The sequence below is a fragment of the Salvelinus fontinalis genome, chromosome 1, assembly GCF_029448725.1.
Source record: "Salvelinus fontinalis isolate EN_2023a chromosome 1, ASM2944872v1, whole genome shotgun sequence".
In the NCBI taxonomy this organism is placed as follows: domain Eukaryota; kingdom Metazoa; phylum Chordata; class Actinopteri; order Salmoniformes; family Salmonidae; genus Salvelinus; species Salvelinus fontinalis.
In genome coordinates this window covers 100030257-100044216 of record NC_074665.1, presented here as the reverse complement: position 1 = coordinate 100044216, position 13960 = coordinate 100030257, and the positions used below count along the sequence as shown (strand labels likewise).

The 13960-nt window shown below is 43.6% G+C and overlaps 1 protein-coding gene across 1 annotated transcript; it reads right to left on the bottom strand.

Annotated features, from left to right (window-relative positions):
- Positions 1 to 3804: 3804 nt before the first annotated feature.
- On the bottom strand, positions 3805 to 13106 carry LOC129865291 (butyrophilin subfamily 1 member A1-like). Its single transcript, XM_055937955.1, has 6 exons — positions 12925 to 13106; positions 12715 to 12783; positions 10640 to 10990; positions 10214 to 10495; positions 4380 to 4496; positions 3805 to 3938 (listed from the first exon to the last, which is right to left on the bottom strand). Exons 2-6 carry the CDS (start codon positions 12779 to 12781, stop codon positions 3898 to 3900), a joined length of 858 nt encoding a protein of 285 aa, XP_055793930.1. The 5' UTR covers positions 12782 to 12783; positions 12925 to 13106; the 3' UTR covers positions 3805 to 3897.
- Positions 13107 to 13960: the final 854 nt, after the last annotated feature.

Genomic DNA, 13960 nt, shown 5'->3' with positions numbered 1-13960 from the left:
AAGCCCGAAAAGCCCGTGAGTACTACCCAAAAATTTATTGGGGGGGAGGCTAAGAGGTAGTGGGCCAAGGGCAGGTAGGAGACCTGCGCCCACTTCCCAGGCTAACCGTGGAGAGCGGGAGTACGGGCAGACACCGTGTTACGCAGTAGAGCGCACGGTGTCTCCTGTACGTGTGCATAGCCCAGTGAGGGTTATTCCACCTCCCCGCACTGGTAGGGCTAGATGGAGCATTGAGCCAAGCGCCATGAAGCTGGCTCTACATATCTGGCCACCAGTACGTCTCCTTGGGCCGGCTTACATGGCACCAGCCTTACGCATGGTGTCCCCTGTTCGCCTACATAGCCCGGTGCGGGTTATTCCACCTCCCCGCACTGGTCGGGCGACAGGGAGCATTCTGCCAGGGAAGGTTGGGCAGGCTCAGTGCTCAAGGGAGCCAATACCCTGCACGGTCCGGTATTTCCGGAGCTACCTCCCCGCCCCAGCCCAGTACCACCAGTGCCTACACCACGCACCAGTGCGTTTCCAGAGCCCTGTTCCTCCTCCACGCACTCTCTCTATGGTGCGTGTCTCCAGTCCGGTGCCTCCAGTTCCGGCACCACGCACTAAGCCACCTGTGCGTCTCCAGAGCCCTGTACACACTGTTCCTTCTCCCCGTACTTGTCCTGATGTGCGTGCACTCAGCCCAGTACCACCAGTGCCTACACCACGCACCAGGCTTCCAGTGCGTTTTCAGAGCCCTGTTCCTCCTCCACGCACTCTCTCTATGGTGCGTGTCTCCAGCCCAGTGCCTCCAGTTCCGGCACCACGCACTAAGCCACCTGTGCGTCTCCAGAGCCCTGTACACACTGTTCCTTCTCCCCGTACTCATCCTGAGGTGCGTGCCCTTAGCCTGGTACCACCAGTGCCGGTACCACGCACTAGGCCTATAGTGCGCTTTGAGAATTCAGTGTGCCCTGTCCCTGCTCCCCGCACTAGGCTTGAAGTGCGTGTCTCCAGTCCGGTGCCTCCAGTTCCGGCACCACGCACCAGGCCTACAGTGCGTCTCAGCCGGCCAGAGTCTGCCGTCTGCTCAACGGCGCCTGAACTGTCCGTCTGCCAAGCGCCGCATGAACTGCTCGTCTGTATTGAGTCTTCAAAGCCGCCCGTCTGCCATGAGCCTGCAAAGCCGCCCGTCTGCCATGAGCCTACAGAGCCTTCCGCCAGACTGGAGCCGCTAGAGCCTTCCGCCAGACAGGAGCCGCTAGAGCCTTCCGCCAGACAGGAGCCGCTAGAGCCTTCCACCAGACAGGAGCCGCCAGAGCCTTCCACCAGACAGGAGCAGCCAAAGCCTTCCGCTAGACAGGATCAGTCTGAGCCATCCGTCTCCTCAGCGCCGTCTGAGCCATCCGTCTCCTCAGCGCCGTCTGAGCCATCCGTCTCCCCAGCGCCGTCTGAGCCATCCGTCTCCCCAGCGCCGTCTGAGCCATCCGTCTCCCCAGCGCCGTCTGAGCCATCCGTCTCCCCAGCGCCGTCTGAGCCATCCGTCTCCCCAGCGCCGTCTGAGCCATCCGTCTCCCCAGCGCCGTCTGAGCCATCCGTCTCCCCAGCGCCGTCTGAGCCATCCGTCTCCCCAGCGCCGTCTGAGCCATCCGTCTGCCCAGTGCCGTCTGAGCCATCCGTCTGTCCCGAGCCATTAGAGCCGCCCGTCTGTCCCGAGCCGTCAGAGCCGCCAACCAGACAGGATCTGCCAGAGCCGCCAACCAGACAGGATCTGCCAGGGCCGCCAACCAGACAGGATCTGCCAGGGCCGCCAACCAGACAGGATCTGCCAGGGCCGCCAACCAGACAGGATCTGCCAGGGCCGCCAACCAGACAGGATCTGCCAGAGCCGCCAACCAGACAGGATCTGCCAGAGCCGCCAACCAGCCATGAGCGTCCAGAGCCGTCAGCCAGCCATGAGCGTCCAGAGCCGTCAGCCAGCCATGAGCGTCCAGAGCCGTCAGCCAGCCATGAGCGTCCAGAGCCGTCAGCCAGCCATGAGCGTCCAGAGCCGTCAGCCAGCCATGAGCGTCCAGAGCCGTCAGCCAGCCATGAGCGTCCAGAGCCGTCAGCCAGCCATGAGCGTCCAGAGCCGTCAGCCAGTCATGAGCTGTCCCTCAGCCCAGAGCGGCTATTTATCCAGAACTGCCCCTCAGCCCAGAGCTGTCTCTCTGTCCGGAGCTGCCTTTCAGTCCTGAGCTACCTCTCTATCCTGAGCTACCTCTCTATCCTGAGCTACCTCTCTATCCTGAGCTACCCCTCTGTCCTGGGCTATCCCTCTGTCCTGGGCTATCCCTCTGTCCTGGGCTATCCCTCTGTCCTGGGCTATCCCTCTGTCCTGGGCTATCCCTCTGTCCTGGGCTATCCCTCTGTCCTGGGCTATCCCTCTGTCCTGGGCTATCCCTCTGTCCTGGGCTATCCCTCTGTCCCGGTGCTGCCCCTTGTCTCGATGTTACCCAAAATATTAAGGGGGTGTAATATGAGGGTGGTCATTTGTAGGGGGAGATGTAAGCTGGGATTGACTATGGTGGGGTGGGGACCTCGCCCTGAGCCTGAGCCACCACCGTGGTCAGGTGCCCACCCAGACCCTCCCCTAGACTTTGTGCTGGTGCGCCCGGAGTTCGCACCTTAAGGGGGGGGTTATGTCACGTTCCTGACCTATTTCTGTTAGTTTGTTGTATGTTGTTAGTATGTTGTATGTTGTTGGTCAGGACGTGAGTTTGGGTGGGCATTCTATGTTTTCTGTTTCTATGTTGGTTTAAGGGTTGCCTGGTATGGCTCTTAATTAGAGGCAGGTGTTTGGCGTTTTCCTCTAATTGAGAGTCATATTTAGGTAGGTTGTTTCACAGTGTTCGTGGTGGGTGGTTGTCTCCTGTGTCAGTGTTTGTCGCACCATACGGGACTGTTCGGTTTGTTTTTGTACATCGTCGTTTTGTGTAGTCATTTTTTCCTGTTCGTGAGTTCTGCGTTTTATGTAAGTTCGCATGTCCAGGTTTGTCTACTCCGTTTTGTTGTTTTGTTAGTTTATAGTCAAGTTCGTGTTTTTTCGTCTTTCTGTAAATAAATTATGTCATCACAACCCGCTGCGCCTTGGTTCAATAATTACTCCTCCTTTTCGGTTGAAGAGGAGGAGGACTACCGTAACAACATCATTAACATGAACACTAGAAGATGTAGTCTCTCTCTGTAGTCTCTCTCTGGGACTCATCATCATCACTTTTCTAACATCACAAATCCTAATTAAGTTCCGTGAGACAACTTCTACAATAAAAATATTCTACTCTAACACCACTTCTAAATTAAATTCATTAAATGTGACTGGTCCATCAGTGATCCAGGTGTATCAGAGACTACCTCTCTCTAGTCTAGTGGTCTCTACAGCCTCAACACATCCTGTTCTAGAACCTCAACATTAATGTGACTGGTCCATCAGTGATCCAGGTGTATAAGAGACTACCTCTCTCTAGTCTAGTGGTCCTCTACAGCCTCAACACATCCTGTTATAGAACATCAACATTAATGTGACTGGTCCATCAGTGATCCAGGTGTATCAGAGACTACCTCTCTCTAGTCTAGTGGTCCTCTACAGCCTCAACACATCCTGTTCTAGAACATCAACATTAATGGGACTGGTCCATCAGTGATCCAGGTGTATCAGAGACTGTGCTCCAAAAATAAAATAAAAATAAAAATGGTTGACATAATTGTAATGATGATCTGAAGACACTACTTACCCCCCTCCTTTGTTTGGTCATCTGTAAATATGTAGAGTAGATGGAAGACAGTGAGAACATCATTAACATGTTAATTAGAAGCTGTGGTCTGCATAGTGAATCTTTACAGTCATGTGTGTAATCTGGGTTATGGACAATAAAACCACTACTTACCCCGCTGCAGTTTGAGTTGATCTATTATCACACCTGCAGATTAAAATCAGTCATCAGTGTTAACATGTTAATCACCTGCAGATTAAAATCAGTCATCAGTGTTAACATGTTAATCACCTGCAGGTTAAAATCAGTCAGTGTTAACATGTTAATCACCTGCAGATTGAAATCAGTCATCAGTGTTAACATGTTAATCACCTGCAGGTTAAAATCAGTCATCAGTGTTAACATGTTAATCACCTGCAGATTAAAATCAGTCATCAGTGTTAACATGTTAATCACCTGCAGATTAAAATCAGTCATCAGTGTTAACATGTTAATCACCTGCAGATTAAAATCAGTCATCAGTGTTAACATGTTAATCACCTGCAGGTGTAGTATATTATCCTGTATCCATAGATTGTGTTGAGATTGAAAAAAGCATTGCAGACATTTATTTTTAACAATTAAACATTCATATCATCTCTCCATTACCTTTCTTATTATGTATGCAGTAGATAGCCAGAGCTAACCCAATCACAGTGACAGCTCCCAGACAGAATAACACAATGAAGGCCATTCTCAATGGGGTTGCGTAATCAAATAACTCACCTAAAACACACACATCATAAGACATCAACAACAGGGTTTAGTACTAATACTACCACACACATCAAAAACAGGGTTTGGTACTTGTAATGACTGTCAATGTTGTTCTCCTCCTCAAACGAGGAGGAGCATGGATAGGACCAAGATGCGGATTGATAATTGTACATGTTTAATGAAAATAACAGGAAAACACTACAAACTACAAAACAACAAACGTGACATACCTCAAAACAGTCCTGTGTGGTCCAACCACTGACACAGGAAACAAACACCCACAAAAGCCTACTGCCTATGGCTACCTTAAATCTGGCTCCCAATCAGAGACAAATGAATGACAGCTGTCTCTGATTGAGACCCAATCTAGGCAGCCATAGACATAACTAGACAACCTACCAAACACTATCCCATACACATACAACACCCATAGACTAACCAAACACACACAACATACAATGCCCACCCCAACTCACGCCCTGACCAACTAAACATAATCAAAATAACATAAAAATAGGTCAGGAACGTGATGCTGTTAGTTGGGTACTAATACTACCACACGTCAACAACAGGGTTTGGTACTAATACTACCACACATCATTACACGTCAACAACAGGGTTTGGTACTAATACTACCACACATCATTACACATCAACAACAGGGTTTGGTACTAATACTACCACACATCATTACACATCAACAACAGGGTTTGGTACTAATACTACCACACATCATTACACATCAACAACAGGGTTTGGTACTAATACTACCACACATCATTACACATCAACAACAGGGTTTGGTACTAATACTACCACACATCATTACACATCAACAACAGGGTTTGGTACTAATACTACCACACATCATTACACATCAACAACAGGGTTTGGTACTAATACTACCACACATCATTACACATCAACAACAGGGTTTGATACTAATACTACCACACATCATTACACATCAACAGCAGGGTTTGGTACTAATACTACCACACACATCAACAACAGGGTTTGGTACTAATACTACCACACATCATTACACATCAACAGGGTTTGGTACTAATACTACCACACATCATTACACATCAACAACAGGGTTTGGTACTAATACTACCACACATCAACACACATCAATAAAAGGGTTTGGTACTAATACTACCACACATCAACACACATCAACAAAAGGGTTTGGTACTAATACTACCACACATCATTACACATCAACAACAGGGTTTGGTACTAATACTACCACACACATCAACAACAGGGTTTGGTACTAATATTACCACACACATCATTACACATCAACAACAGGGTTTGGTACTAATACTACCACACACATCATTACACATCAACAACAGGGTTTGGTACTAATACTACCACACATCATTACACATCAACAACAGGGTTTGGTACTAATACTACCACACATCATTACACATCAACAACAGGGTTTGGTACTAATACTACCACACACATCATTACACATCAACAACAGGGTTTGGTACTAGTACTACCACACACATCAACAACAGGGTTTGGTACTAATACTACCACACACATCAACAACAGGGTTTGGTACTAATACTACCACACACATCATTACACATCAACAACAGGGTTTGGTACTAGTACTACCACACACATCAACAACAGGGTTTGGTAATAATACTACCACACATATCAACAACAGGGTTTGGTACTAATACTACCACACATCATTACACATCAACAACAGGGTTTGGTACTAATACTACCACACACCATTACACATCAACAACAGGGTTTAGTACTAATACTACCACACACATCATTACACATCAACAACAGGGTTTGGTACTAATACTACCACACACACCATTACACATCAACAACAGGGTTTGGTACTAATACTACCACACATCAACAACAGGGTTTGGTACTAATACTACCACACACACCATTACACATCAACAACAGGGTCTGGTACTAATACTACCACACATCATTACACATCAACAACAGGGTTTGGTACTAATACTACCACACATCAACAACAGGGTTTGGTACTAATACTACCACACACACCATTACACATCAACAACAGGGTCTGGTACTAATACTACCACACACATCATTACACATCAACAACAGGGTTTGGTACTAATACTACCACACACATCAACAACGGGGTTTGGTGCTAATACTACCACACACATCATTACACATCAACAACAGGGTTTGGTACTAATACTACCACACACACCATTACACATCAACAACAGGGTTTGGTACTAATACTACCACACACATCATTACACATCAACAACAGGGGTTGGTACTAATACTACCACACACATCATTACACATCAACAACAGGGTTTGGCACTAATACTATCACACACATCATTACACATCAACAACAGGGTTTGGTACTAATACTACCACACATCATTACACATCAACAACAGGGTTTGGTACGAATACTACCACACACATCGACAACAGGGTTTGGTACTAATACTACCACACACATCAACAACAGGGATTGGTACTAATACTACCACACACATCATTACACATCAACAACAGGGTTTGGTACTATTACTACCACACACATCATTACACATCAACAACAGGGTTTGGTACTAATACTACCACACACATCAACAACAGGGATTGGTACAAATACTATAACACATCATTACACATCAACACCAGGGTTTGGTACTAATACTACCACACATCATTACACATCAACAACAGGGTTTGGTACTATTACTACCACACACATCATTACACATCAACAACAGGGTTTGGTACTAATACTACCACACACATCAACAACAGGGATTGGTACTAATACTACCACACACATCATTACACCTCAACAACAGGGTTTGGTACTAATACTACCACACACATCATTACACATCAACAACAGGGTTTGGTACTAATACTACCACACACATCAACAACAGGGTTTGGTACTAATACTACCACACACATCAACAACAGGGTTGGGTACTAATACTACCACACATCATTACACATCAACAACAGGGTTTGGTACTAATACTACCACACACATCATTACACATCAACAACAGGGTTTGGTACTAATACTACCACACACATCATTACACATCAACAACAGGGTTTGGTACTAATACTACCACACACATCATTACACATCAACAACAGGGTTTGGTACTAATACTACCACACACATCATTACACATCAACAACAGGGTTTGGTACTAATACTACCACACACATCATTACACATCAACAACAGGGTTTGGTACTAATACTACCACACATCATTACACATCAACAACAGGGTTTGGTACTAATACTACCACACACATCAACAACGGGGTTTGGTACTAATACTACCACACACATCATTACACATCAACAACAGGGTTTGGTACTAATACTACCACACATGATTACACATTACCAACAGGGTTTGGTACTAATACTACCAAACACATCAACAACAGGGTTTGGTACTAATACTACCACACACATCATCAACAGGGTTTGGTACTAATACTACCACACATCATTACACATCAACAACAGGGTTTGGTACTAATACTACCACACATCATTACACATTACCAACAGGGTTTGGTACTAATACTACCAAACACATCAACAACAGGGTTTGGTACTAATACTACCACACACATCATCAACAGGGTTTGGTACTAATACTACCACACATCATTACACATTACCAACAGGGTTTGGTACTAATACTACCAAACACATCAACAACAGGGTTTGGTACTAATACTACCACACATCATTACACATTACCAACAGGGTTTGGTACTAATACTACCACACACATCAACAACAGGGTTTGGTACTAATACTACCACACATCATTACACATTACCAACAGGGTTTGGTACTAATACTAGCAAACACATCAACAACAGGGTTTGGTACTAATACTACCACACACATCATCAACAGGGTTTGGTACTAATACTACCACACATCATTACACATCAACAACAGGGTTTGGTACTAATACTACCACACATCATTACACATCAACAACAGGGTTTGGTACTAATACTACCACACATCATTACACATCAACAACAGGGTTTGGTACTAATACTACCACACACACCATTACACATCAACAACAGGGTTTGGTACTAATACTACCACACACATCAACAACAGGGTTTGGTACTAATACTACCACACACATCAACAACAGGGTTTGGTACTAATACTACCACACATCATTACACATCAACAACAGGGTTTGGTACTAATACTACCACACATCATTACACATCAACAACAGGGTTTGGTACTAATACTACCACACATCATTACACATCAACAACAGGGTTTGGTACGAATACTACCACACACATCAACAACAGGGTTTGGTACTAATACTACCACACACACCATTACACATCAACAACAGGGGTTGGTACTAATACTACCACACACATCATTACACATCAACAACAGGGTTTGGTACTAATACTACCACACATCATTACACATCCACAACAGGGTTTGGTACTATTACTACCACACATCATTACACATCAACAACAGGGTTTGGTACTAATACTACCACACACATCAACAACAGGGATTGGTACTAATACTACCACACACATCATTACACATCAACAACAGGGTTTGGTACTATTACTACCACACACATCATTACACATCAACAACAGGGTTTGGTACTAATACTACCACACACATCAACAACAGGGATTGGTACAAATACTACAACACATCATTACACATCAACACCAGGGTTTGGTACTAATACTACCACACATCATTACACATCAACAACAGGGTTTGGTACTATTACTACCACACACATCATTACACATCAACAACAGGGTTTGGTACTAATACTACCACACACATCAACAACAGGGATTGGTACTAATACTACCACACACATCATTACACATCAACAACAGGGTTTGGTACTATTACTACCACACACATCATTACACATCAACAACAGGGATTGGTACTAATACTACCACACACATCATTAAACATCAACAACAGGGTTTGGTACTAATACTACCACACACATCAACAACAGGGTTGGGTACTAATACTACCACACACATCAACAACAGGGGTTGGTACTAATACTACCACACACATCAACAACAGGGTTGGGTACTAATACTACCACACATCATTACACATCAACAACAGGGTTGGGTACTAATACTACCACACATCATTACACATCAACAACAGGGTTTGGTACTAATACTACCACACATCATTACACATCAACAACAGGGTTTGGTACTATTACTACCACACACATCATTACACATCAACAACAGGGTTTGGTACTAATACTACCACACATCATTACACATCAACAACAGGGTTTGGTACTAATACTACCACACACATCAACAACAGGGATTGGGTACTAATACTACCACACATCATTACACATCAACAACAGGGTTGGGTACTAATACTACCACACACATCAACAACAGTGTTTGGTACTAATACTACCACACATCAACAACAGGGTTTGGTACTAATACTACCACACAGCAGTGGAGTGTGCCATAATAAACACTATCCTTTTGTATTGTTGTCTCAAAGCCTTTGGATAAAACATATACTGGATATTAACACATCAATATCTCCAGTGTTTCATGTCTAAATAATATTATGTTGTTACTCACTAGGGAGGTGAATCTCTGTCTCCATCTTCTCATTGATCCGGCTCTGTTGGACTCTGCAGGTAAAGCGGTTGGTGTCAGTCTCCTGGACAATGACATGTTGTTTGACTCTGTAGAATCCCTTGAAGTCTCTGTGTGTCTCAGGAGGACCAGCAGAGAGATTGACTCCTTTACTGTCCAGCCACACCAGCTCAGGCTGAGGGTGCCAGCCTTCTGATTCACACAGCAAACCCATCCCTCCCTCTCTGTGTCCTTCAATGGACACCACTGGCTTGGATCCTATAGCTACAGACACACAGATAGACTGGATGTTAACTGGTGACAGGCTGTGAACAAATAGACACATACTGTATCCAGTAATATGAAGGAAAGAGGTGATGTCATTGTACTGTAGTTAGATTATTACATTAACATGAAAATAAACCTCACCTTCAACGAGGACTTGAATAGTGAAATCATCATACCAGCTCTTTGCTTTAATAAAGCATTTGTAACGTCCCTCATCAGTGCCTTGTACGCTGGTCAGTTTCAAAGAGGTGTTTCCCCTCCACAGTTCCTCTTCAAACAGTGATGTTCTTCCTCTATAGAAGAGAATCTGATCCTCTCGTATGATTTTTCTGTTTTGGTAACGATAGACACGACCGTCTTTGGAGTCCAGGTTCAGCCAGTCCACTGTCATGTCCTCAGCACTGATGTTGGGTTTGAGGTAACAGGGCAGAATGATGTCATCACCAGCTACAGCAACAATGGGATCAGTTGGACCAAGAACCTCAAACCTCTCTGAAGAGAAAAGACGATTAACAGTTTCAATAGTTTATAGAGTTATCCTCTGTCATCTACACTGCTCTGAAATACACTGTAGTATATATAGTAGTACTATACACTGCAGTATATATAGTAGTAATATACACTGTAGTATATATAGTAGTACTATACACTGTAGTATATATAGTAGTACGAGACACTGTAGTATATATAGTAGTACCAGACACTGTGGTGTATATATAGTAGTACTATACTACTTTACACTGTAGTACATATAGTAGTACTATACTATTATACATTGTGATATATATATATAGTAGTACTAGACACCGTAGTGTTTATATAGTAGTACTAGACACTGTAGTGTGTATATATAGTAGTACTAGACACTGTAGTGTGTATACACAGTAGTACTAGACACTTTAGTGTATATATAGTAGTATTAGACACTGTAGTGTGTATACACAGTAGTACTAGACACTTTAGTGTATATATAGTAGTACTAGACACTGTAGTGTATAGATAGTAGTACTAGACACTGTAGTGTGTATATATAGTAGTACTAGAAACTGTAGTGTGTATATATAGTAGTACTAGACACTGTAGTGTGTATATATAGTAGTACTAGACACTGTAGTGTGTATACACAGTAGTACTAGACACTTTAGTGTATATATAGTAGTATTAGACACTGTAGTGTATATATAGTAGTACTAGACACTGTAGTGTATAGATAGTAGTACTAGACACTGTAGTGTGTATATATAGTAGTACTAGAAACTGTAGTGTGTATATATAGTAGTACTAGACCCTGTAGTGTGTGTATATATAGTAGTACTAGACCCTGTAGTGTGTATATATAGTAGTACTAGACACTGTAGTATATATAGTAGTCCTATACACTGTAGTATATATAGTAGTACTAGACACTGTAGTGCATATATGGTAGTACTAGACACTGTAGTGTATATATGGTAGTACTAGATACTGTAGTGTATATAGTAGTCCTAGACACCGTAGTGTATATATAGTAGTACTAGACACTGTAGTGTGTGTATATAGTAGTACTAGACACTGTAGTGTGTGTATATAGTAGTACTAGACACTGTAGTGTGTATATATAGTAGTACTAGACCCTGTAGTGTGTATATATAGTAGTACTAGACCCTGTAGTGTGTATATATAGTAGTACTAGACCCTGTAGTGTGTATATATAGTAGTACTAGACACTGTAGTATATATAGTAGTCCTAGACACTGTGTATATATAGTAGTCCTAGTTGAGTTTTTACATCAGTGCAGATTAAGGAAAGAAGACTAGGAGAGGAATGCACCTTAAGACTACACAAGCAACTAAAGACACAATACGATCATATTAATCACACACACACACACACACACACACACACACACACACACACACACACACACACACACACACACACACACACACACACACACACACACACACACACACACATCAGTGCAGATGAAGGAAAGGAGACTAGGAGATGAAAACACCTTAGGCCATGCACCCTAGATCTACACAATGGAGCCACCGGACAATAGTAGTAGAACTATGTAGACAGAGAAGCAAAAGGACCTCCGTCGGCTACGTTTGATTAGACTGTGTAGAACCCTTAAGACCACAATAGTGACTAAAGACACAATGAGATCATATTAATCACACACACAGAGGTATTGAAGGCAGTGAGATATTAAATGTGTATTCTACTGTACCAGAGCCTGCTGTGTGTAGGAGATGTAGAAGAGTCACACACAGACAGTCTAGTTGAGCCCCCTTCATTCCTGAAGACAATTACATTCATCATAAAGAGAATGACTAACATAACTTGAAACCAGGAAAGCAATACTGTAGCATTAATTCTACAATAACAATGGATAACATAGTATAACACATTCCAAAAGACAACTAGCTGATCCATTTACCTGGTTGAATCGGTCCTGTTGAGGCACTGCAGTCTGATAAATGTACTAGTGTTCTGTGATCAAACTATTGTGATGTGATCAAACTACCTTCTTGTTCTTTCTATTCCTTGGAACAAGAACCTGTTCAACTGCATCGCTGCACACAACTGTTGCATAGTGAGCTCAGAATCAGATAACATGAGTGTGAACTGTGGGGGTGAGTTTTGGTTGTAGTTTCCGAGCCTGGCTGATGTCGGGACCATGTGACACAGCGAGAGAAGCTGTGCCCCACTGGTCTGGGAACCCTGTCGTAATAATTCAATATTCTAGTTGTCTCAGAGAGTCGAAGCATCGATTAGTTCTTTCAACAACAAAAATAAATTCCCCTTTGGGGTTGTTGTGATTGGTGTAGGGTGAAGTAGCCCATAGACGCTGATCTTGGGTCAGTTTTTTATTTCCCCCACTAATGGTTAAGGTTGTGATACAGGGAGAGGAAGCTGATCCTAGATCTGTAGATAGACTAACCCCACCCCGGAGCATTTGGATTTGAAAACAAACAGTTGTAAAAGCAAGGGGGCGGAGCTCGGGGGCTGTGTGTGGCTGTGTGTGCGTGGGTGTTTTGAGTGAGAGAGACACAGAGGATATCCAACCTGTAAAAGCACAGCTCCCTTCATTATAGACTTCATGCTGACAGCATCAAAGCGTTTTCCCAGAGTATGGTTGAGTTCTTGATCAACTACATCGCAGGTGTTGCGTTGCATCTCTGATACACACAGAAGCAGTTAAGAATTTGTTCTTAACTGACTTTCCTAGTTAAATAAAGTTTAAATAAAACATTTAAAAATAATAAAAGAACTGTAGGACTATCTTCTCAAGAAATCTTGAGTTCACTTCACTGGCCTAGGCCTACTCCTACCTATCTTAAAGCCTAGGCCTACTCCTACCTATCTTCAAGCCTAGGCCTACTCCTACCTATCTTTAAGCCTAGGCCTACTCCTAGCCTATCTTCAAGCCAAGGCCTACTCTTACCTATCTTCAAGCTTAGGCCTACTGCTAC